The sequence below is a fragment of the Galleria mellonella genome, unplaced genomic scaffold (assembly GCF_026898425.1).
Source record: "Galleria mellonella isolate WM207_F2 unplaced genomic scaffold, CSIRO_AGI_GalMel_v1 utg146, whole genome shotgun sequence".
NCBI classification, from domain to species: Eukaryota; Metazoa; Arthropoda; class Insecta; order Lepidoptera; family Pyralidae; genus Galleria; species Galleria mellonella.
In genome coordinates, this window is record NW_026441999.1 from 6,408,555 (window position 1) to 6,417,618 (window position 9,064).

Here is a 9,064-nt window from a genome sequence, read left to right on the forward strand (position 1 = left end):
TGTTTAGTGTAGTCAATGTAATTCTTTAAGCAGTCTATGGTATAGTCTATGTGTTTGATGTCTGTCATTCTGGCATATGTCAACCATGTTCAAGTCGCTTTTATTTACTCTTGGTTTATTTTATTGTTTTATTATTGTACAATAAAAAAGGAGGCTCTATCCTACTTGGATACGAAAAACGGGGTGTGTATGCATTTCCACGAGACCCGAAAATAAAGACTGGCAGCACGCTCTCATTACTTAAATTTTTGCATTGTAGTATGCTAGGTTATGTATCAACCACTTCGTAGAATCTGATTACATGACTGAATTGGCTAACACTGGCACAAAATCACCATGAAAACGACATTTATTTATATTTAAAAATTTTACATTATATTTACACAATTTTTTTAAGTTACAGGATATTTTAAGTTATACAAAAATCTTAAAAGGTTGGCAATTACTTCTAATTTCCAAAATTCTCATTTAGATATTGTATAAAACAAATATTTAGACAGATCGCTATCAGACTTCTTAAACAAGCCACATTGTATTTATCTATCAGGTTCATCGAATTTGGAAATGGTAAGGACCAATATCTATAAAATTCTGTGCATTATTAGCACAGAGAGATTAAAACTATAGATATACAAATTATTAGAATATGATTTATGAATACAAAAAAGCATTTGATTATGAGAAAGAACTAATTAGACTTTTTTTAATAATAATAATAATTTATTTGCTCAAATATGGGTATTATAGATTATTACACCTCCATATTTTACCATAAATAGTGTGCAAATCTACTTTTAATATAAATGCTGGTTAAATTCCATTACTGTAGTCTCATATATCACAATGTCTTAATTATAATGGATTATAGAAACATAATAGAACTAAATGCAAACTTTGTGGTTAAAATTTACATGTAATACTACCCTTAGGACTAGTCACTGACTATAGTCAGCTCATTTTTAATTATTGGTTAATATAAAAAAAAAACAGACTCAAAAAGAATAATTAATATTTTTATCAGGATCCTGCAACTCTATCCACGAATATGGACTTAAAATTGGTTGTGAAACATTTAGTGAATGGTAATTTAGCTGAAAGCTTATGTTGTATTTGTCTCCAACTTTTAAATGGCAAAAGTGAGAATATTTTTACAAAAATATGTAAACAAAATAAGGAATACTGTATAGCTGATGTTCTTGAAGAAGTTTGTAATATTAAGGTCAGTATTTTAATATTATTTCCTTATTTTCCATCTCGTTTAAAAAAAAATAATAAAATCAGATACATCTCAAACTACATATTTGAAATCTATCTTAACTAAGGAGTAAAGAATATTCAGAAGTCAGCATTCATTCCCCTTTGTCTATGCTAGAAAGAACTTGGTGTGAATTGATAATTTATATGATTTTATGAATTTTACTTATATATAGAAAAAAAGTCCAATAAGATTATAAATGTAGAAGTGAGTTTGTTTGTTACCTGATAGTCCCTTAATGGTTTAACTATGAATTTTGGTATACACATAGCAGAAAGATATAGGCTACTTTTTGTCCCAGTCAGTAAACATGCCCAGGTTACACAGACAAAGTCGCAGGTAACAACTAGTTGTGTATAGTCATTTAATAATGATTTCTTTTTAATTTAATAATAACTGTTATAAAAAATAATGTTTAATCTATTAGTTAATAACAACACTTGCTATTAGTTTACAGAATCAGATCAGTACAATGTATGTTTGAAATGTTTTGCTGCAGCGTCAACTGCCTACAGATTCTATTTACTGGCAAAGCATAATTATGAGACTTTAAACCTTTATGTTAATGAACTGGAAAACAATCTAGAATCAATATCACTACCAGATGGAGCTATAGCAAATAAAACTGACAGTATTTGTATATCTTTACCTATATTAAAATCACAGACTCCAATATTTGACTATAGCATAGATAATATCATTACACAGAAGTATTGTGATAATACAAAGCGAAAAGACGTCGAAATAAAAGTGGAAAATGACATTAAAACAGAAAAGCCAGAGAAAGATGATGAATTTAATTATAAGAAAGAAGAGAGTAAAGTTAATGAGAGAGTGAAAGAATCAGATGATGAAGAAATTGTTATTGTTATGAGTGAAGATGGCAAGCAGACATGTTACATGCCTCAAAAGGATGGCTCTCTACTTTTGATCACACCTAATAAATTTGAAAAGGAAATCAACAGTTACAATGGGGAGAAGAAGCAGAGAAGAAAACGGGAGCCAATGACATATAAAAAATGTAGTCAATGCCCAATCAAGTACAGGTTCATAGCAAAATTAAAGGAGCACATGAAAGCTGACCATAATATTAGTTTATTTGTTTGTAAGGTAAGTTTTATTCAGTCCTTTTAAGCCATTAAGCGAGGTATGGCAGACAGTATGGCTGTTTCGGTATGAAGGGTGGGATATGGTGTGAATTTACAGGGTACAGAGGAATAACACCTGAGTCCTCAGGAATATCAATGCATGGGGAGTATCACGGGCGAAACTTTATACTCTGTTATGTTTATGGTACTGCTCATGTCTATAGGCGACGGTTACCACTTTCCATCAGGTGAGCCGTCAGCTTGTTTGCCATTCTAAGTTATATAAAAAAAAGTATTATATTTGTATTAAATAAAATTTTAGATATGCCAAGCCTTAATGGAAAATGAGGAGGAGTTTGCTCTCCATTTGAAGACACATACAAACATATACCAATGTGAAACATGTAACATTGTGTTCAAGAAGCGTGATACAATAATATCCCATTTGAAGTGGCATGAGGAAATGAAAAATATGAGTACAGTCGACGGCGCAAATGTATGTAAAGTGTGCGGAGACATCCTGAAGGATGAGGAAGACTTAAAAGATCACTGTGAGAGGGAACACAACAAGAAGTATACATGCTATTATTGTGGCCGAATGTACAAAGGTGAAACGGGTTTAAATATGCATATAAAGAAACACGAGATGTACATGAAAATACGGGATATGAAGTGAGTATTGTCACCTTTAGTTTATTCCTCTACAAGTAAATATCATTCCTAAATCAAAGGTAATGCTATGGCTTAGGAATTATTATTATTTTAATTTTATTATAAGCAGAAATAAGTTTCTGCTCAAAATAAATGGGTTCATTTAATAAAGTGATGGAATGGTAAAAAAAATATTATGCTCACGACTGCGGTCCATTATGAGGTAGTCGGAGCCATTTATAAGTATTTGTAGTAGGTAAGAAGACTTAAAAAGATATGAATGGACTGTGTATTGTCATTGTAACCTGTACCTACCCATCAATGAATTTGCATGCTTTAGGTCAGACCATAAAACGAACGTAACATACGTATATGTAAAAGTAGATATGGCCAGAATGGAAGAGAATGGGGAAATGACTGTGAATAGTGAAGAATGGAAGAGAAAAATATATTACGCTGACCCCAAATAATAATTGGGATAAGGGTAGGGAGATGATGCTGATATTTTTAGTAGGATTTCCAAGGAGTCCTCGCGGTCTCCTTGGAAACCGTCGTGGTTAATTTCTAATGAATTCGTCACGATAGGCAAACTGAACGGACTTCATCCTCTCCTTCATTTCTCATCATAACACACTGGTGCCTCGTCCAGCGTATACCGATATCACGCCTGTGCATACCATTCTATTTTCACTCATTAAAAAAAAACTTTACGACTTAAACTCTATTGGTGTGGCCTTTAACTGTCAACTGATGAGCATAAGCCCCCCTTTGGGGGTTTTGCTAGTAGTAGCCACGCTTAGCAACCGGCTTGGCAACCGCAGTTAGAGTTGGAGATGTTTTAAGAGGGACACTGCTGCCCATTCCTCGCCCTCCCTTAGTCGCCTCTTACGACACCCACGGAAAAGGAAGGGATGGCCTATTCTATGCCGGAACCACACAGAAATTTGTATAGTATTTATTATTAATTTCCAGATGTAAACACAACGACAAACGGATATCAGCCGAAGGCAGGAAACAGGTGAAGGTAGAAAAGACCCCAGTGGACACGAAGTTCACGTGTGAGACGTGCGGCCGGAACTTCCTCGGGGAGCGCGCGTTGCTATGGCACAATCGGCTGCACACGAACGAGAGGCCGTTCAAATGCGACGTGAGTGTATTTTTTTTTTGGCTTTTACTGCTCTCCATATCAATTTTTCTCAAATATCTCCCACTAGCAGCCCGTCCGGGCTTCGCACGGGTGGACATTTTTATAACATTTTAAGAAGTGGTTATTGTGACATAACGCTAACAGTTGGACATATAGTATCGCTAAGATTTTTGTAGTTATTGATATTTTCTTCAATATTGTAGAACATACTTTTGTTCTATCACCAATAGTTTCCGCAGCGCACGCGATGAAAGATATTTTATAGTATTTTTTTACACCTTGAGTTACGTTACTAAAGTTTTAGTAAGGATCCCTAATCTTTTCTAGGAATAAATATAGCCTATGTTACTCAGGTTGAATGTAAGCTACATTCTAATGGTGAAAGAATTTTTAAAATCAGCAAAGTAGTTTTTGAGTTTATTCATTACAAACATACATACACACAAAAATACATATCATTCCTCTTTTTAATATTAGTGTATTTTTAACCGACTACAATAAAAGGAGAAGCTTCTCAAATTGCTTGTATTTTTGTCTTATATTTGTTACCTTAGAACTCCGTCATTTATGGAGCAAATTGGATATTTTTTTATCTGAAGGGTTGTATTTTTGGTTCACGGTAAAATGGGTTCACTACTTCAATTTTTAAATGAAAATAGTTTTACCACGATTGAAGTCACTGTTTTTTTTTTGTTGAACAAAGTATTGTATTTGTAAGATTTCGCCACTTTAGTTTATCATCATATTAGCTATTTTTTTATGAGTGATAATGGTATGGCGACCCCGCCTGCGCTATCGGCATACATTTGCGGGGCACCAGTGATAGATGACTGTTGAGGACGAAAGCAGGTCATTTAGCCCGTCCTGACGAATTCAACTAGAATTAACCACGATGGTTTCCAGGGGGAACCACGTGGTGGTCGACCTGATAGGGTGTATTACTAGTAATGGGTCTGTTTGATCCCATTACTAATAATCCCTTTCCCACCATATTAGCCATTATCTGTCCACTGTTGACATAAGTCTCCCCCATCAACAGCCATAAGGAACAAGGTCGTTCCTTCTAGCAGTTTATCATTGAGTTGGATCACTTTAGTTACCTTATACGTATGCAGGTTTGCGGGCGCGGCTTCGTTTCGCTGAACCGGCGTAACCAGCACGCGGTGTGCGCCCACACTGTGCCCACCCGCCGCTGCCCGCTGTGCCCAGCTCTCTTCCACCTCCGCTCCATGGTCAACACGCATATAAAGAAGGTATTCAATATTGCTTACTTTATGGATATATCTTTTTTTTTTAATGGCTGAAAATGAACTGGTAACCCCGCCCGCGCTATCGGTATACACCTGGGGCACCAGTGGAAGATAGGTGAGAATGAATGCAGATCACTTGTTCCACCATGATGAATTCGACAAGAATTAACCATGATGGTTTCCAGGGGGAACCGCGTGGAGGTCGACCTGAGAGGGTATTGCTAGCAATGGAGCTATTAGACCTCATTACTAGCAATCCCTTTCCCGTTCGTAAGTTACCATCTCTTTTCCGCCTCCGCACCATGGGTAACGCGTATAGAGAAGGTAACATTCGTGGCTCGCTGTGGGCGACACAGTATTTTCCAAAATGTACTTACAACGGATTTCTTGCTGGCCTACATCAGGCTTTCAGGCCGATTACTTGTTTTTGATATGTAAAACGGCAAATAATCTGCCCACCTAATGGACATCACAGAATACACTTGCCGTTAGCTTGTACATTATTACAAGTATACAGTATACAGTACAACAATTATACAGTAGCATTGCCAGTACAATAATATTTTATTATTTCTTCAGCCACAGTCCAAGTCAGTGATTCTCAACCTTTTTTTTTTTTGTTGCGGCACATATTTAACGATTTCAATATATGGCGGCACACAAAGAAAAAGATAAAAATTATTTACTTACTACAACACACTGCATAAATAGTTTATGACAATTTTTTTTTAAATATTTCCAAAATTTGGCGACACACAAAAGTGCCGCGACACAGTGGTTGAGAACCACGGGTCTAAGTATTTGCACAGTATTACAATACTTGTGTCTTCCTCACTGTTGGCCGATGTATTCATATATTTTTTAGGTATATTAAAAAAAAATTATTAAAATAATAGTGCGCAGAAGCCATCTAACCTTTTATTTTAATGGATCGTGTTTTTATTAACCGATTTAAAAAAAGAATGTACTCAAATCACTTGATTTTTTTATATTTATTTCATTTTCCATACTTATCACTTATTATTATTTATTACTTTATAATTTCGTTATTTGTAAATTAATCCAAAAAATTGTTTGTTTATCTGAAAGGTTATGTTTTTAGATTGGATAGAATTTTTTCGAAATCGGTCCAGTTTTTTAGTTTTTAAAGCAAAATAACCGATTTTACTACGATTTAAGTCGTTTTTTTTTTGTGAAACAAAATCATAAATTATGTCTCATTTTTAAAGAACGAATTTCGAAGAAAAGACAAGAGTAGTCGTAAAATTGCCAGCAAAAAAAAATCATTATATTAATAAATTCCAATAAAATAAAATTTCAGGTACATTTAAAGACTCACAAGCGTAGAAATAGGACGAACAGACACAAAGAGGTGTTCTGGCACACTGAGCCCGTCCCCATACAGGAGCTGAGCGTGTCCATCCAGAACGAGATATTGGAGTTGCAAGCGGCAAAGGACGACACAGTTCCGATACAATATGTAAGTATGGTGTATGGTGAGGGAGGGAGACAGGTGTATTTATTTTTTATTTAACAATCAAAATTACACAGTTTATCGTTACAGACAACACTAGTGTTTCAAGTCTATGGTGGTTTTTTTTTATACAACTTAGAATGGCAAACAAGCTGACGGCCCACCTAAAGGAAAGTGGTAACCGTCGCCTATAGACATGAGCAGTACCACGGACATAACAGAGTATACTGTTTCGCCCATGATACCCCCCATGCGTTGCTATTCCTGAGGACTCGGGTGTTATTCCTCTGTACCCAGTAAATTCACGCCATATCCCACCCTTCAAACCGAAACACAGCCATGCAAACACGGCTACTTCACGGTTGAAACACGAATGGGACAGAGGTACCCAAGCAATCGACTTTTGTACAAAGTCTCCCTCTGCTGCCCATCCCTCGCTCTTCCTTACTCCTCTCTTAAGACACCCACTGGAAAGGAAGGGGTGGCCTATTCTATGCCGGGACTCGGGATAATAATGTAATAAATATAAAAATAAGTTTATATGGAGTAAAATGGACTAAATTATCATCTTCTTTTCAGGTACTGGCTGAGTTCCATGGCGAGGAATGATGTATGGAAGATCTAGACTAGTGGCAAACGATTCTAGCTCTGTTTTTTGTTTTTCTATTTATTTCCTCATCACGTTGCACCGTTAATTATATTTTGTGTTATTCCTGTTTACTGTTGATTGGTAGATACCGCCATATGGTGTTGAGTTCGCCATTTACACTATCTATGCGTATTAAAGTTTAATAAATAAATAAATAAATTTACAATCAGGAATGTGTAATGTATAACTCTATTTGAATACCATGCTCAACGACCTCAATGGTATTTTTATTTATTTATTTATTTATTCATTAGTACAAATATGTGTACATGGCGGAGTTAACGCTAAAAGCATTCTCTCCCAGTCAACCATAGGGAAGTGTCAGAATACTCGAATGCGGTACTAGTAATTATTGATATACATACATACTAAAATTACATATATAAACGAATAAATATATATAAAAAACAAATATACTTACACATATATGACATATACTATATTATACATGAAATTGAGAATAATCTCAACAGGTAGGTCTTAAGACGAACATGAACGAGACTAAAACCATGTCTAACGTCCATATCACACCTATACCGGTTACGATTGAGAACACTACGCTCTAAGTTGTCGATCAGTATGTATACTTGGAAAAAGTTGTCCGAATGGGTAAGGCCAACTTCGACCGAGAGGTCAACCGACGAATCCACCTCGGCTGGACAGCGTTCGGACGATTACGCCAAATCTTTGCATCCAAAATACCTTAGAGTTTGAAGACGAAGGTCTTTCATGCAATTTAAGGCAATGCTCGGAGCCTCTTTGCGTGATAAGATCTGAAATGAGGATATTCGCAAAATATCTAAAATAACCGACGTAGCCCGAAGGATAAGCAAGCTGAAGTGGCAATGGACTGGTCACATAGTTCGAAAAATCGACAACCGATGGGGAAGAAAGGTTATTTACGATTTTATTATATGTATTGATTTTTTAAACATTTTACTTGTAAACGTATAATAAAAATGAAACCATGAAACTATTGCGATCTAATTTACTGTTTTTATTTTATGACTGCCATATTGTTTGTGTGACGTCATATTGTCTATGATGCTATAATGACATACTATTGCGAGCGAATAGTGAAAATTAAATAATGAACATTAAAGTCTTTTTGTTGGCCAATAACTATAGAAATTGTTGCGTTTGCCACTTGTCTATTATATATTGCAGTGAATATAACCAATTATGTATTATAATTCAGTCAAATATTATGAATAAATAAAATTAATTTATTTTCAAAATCGTTTTTATTTCCAATGTGTAGTTATAATCCCTACATAGGAGGGGAGAGGAGGGATGGGATTGTTAGTAATGCTGGTAGTGGACTGGTAATCCATCAGTCTTATTGCTAACAATATAATATACCTTGACAGGTCGACCTCCACGCGGCCTCTTGGATGGTCCTGTTGAATTCCATCTTCATTCATCACCATGGGCCAACTGACATTTCCTTCACCTGTCCTTTCTCAATGTACCTAGCCAGCGTATATCGTTAACGTAGGCAGGGTTACCATTTCATTATCATCCATTAAAAAATCCATATACTGTGTAGT

General features: G+C 35.4%; 1 protein-coding gene across 5 annotated transcripts; it reads left to right on the top strand.

The window, feature by feature from the left end:
- The first annotated feature begins 45 nt into the window (after positions 1-45).
- On the top strand, positions 46-8,728 carry LOC113523233 (zinc finger protein 57-like). 5 transcript variants are annotated; one of them, XM_031909037.2, is made up of 9 exons: positions 57-183; positions 398-567; positions 1,022-1,219; positions 1,706-2,365; positions 2,666-3,015; positions 3,967-4,141; positions 5,257-5,394; positions 6,713-6,871; positions 7,445-8,728. In XM_031909037.2, exons 2-9 carry the CDS (start codon positions 565-567, stop codon positions 7,472-7,474), a joined length of 1,713 nt encoding a protein of 570 aa, XP_031764897.2. In that variant the 5' UTR covers positions 57-183; positions 398-564; the 3' UTR covers positions 7,475-8,728. The 5 variants fall into 5 exon arrangements, with proteins under 5 accessions (XP_026764917.3, XP_031764897.2, XP_026764916.2 ...); XM_026909115.3 differs by having other exon boundaries at positions 58-183; positions 404-567; XM_026909116.3 differs by lacking the exon at positions 398-567 and having other exon boundaries at positions 46-183.
- The last annotated feature ends 336 nt before the right edge of the window (positions 8,729-9,064 follow it).

Excerpts from the sequence above, each read along its gene's own strand:
- LOC113523233 (XM_026909116.3), top strand. The coding sequence starts at position 49 with ATGTGTTTGATGTCTGTCATTCTGGCATATGTCAACCATGTTCAAGTC. Across the intron at positions 1,220-1,705 it reads AAGAAGTTTGTAATATTAAG|TTTACAGAATCAGATCAGTA; the intron begins GTCAGTATTTTA and ends ACTTGCTATTAG. Across the intron at positions 4,142-5,256 it reads AGAGGCCGTTCAAATGCGAC|GTTTGCGGGCGCGGCTTCGT; the intron begins GTGAGTGTATTT and ends ATACGTATGCAG.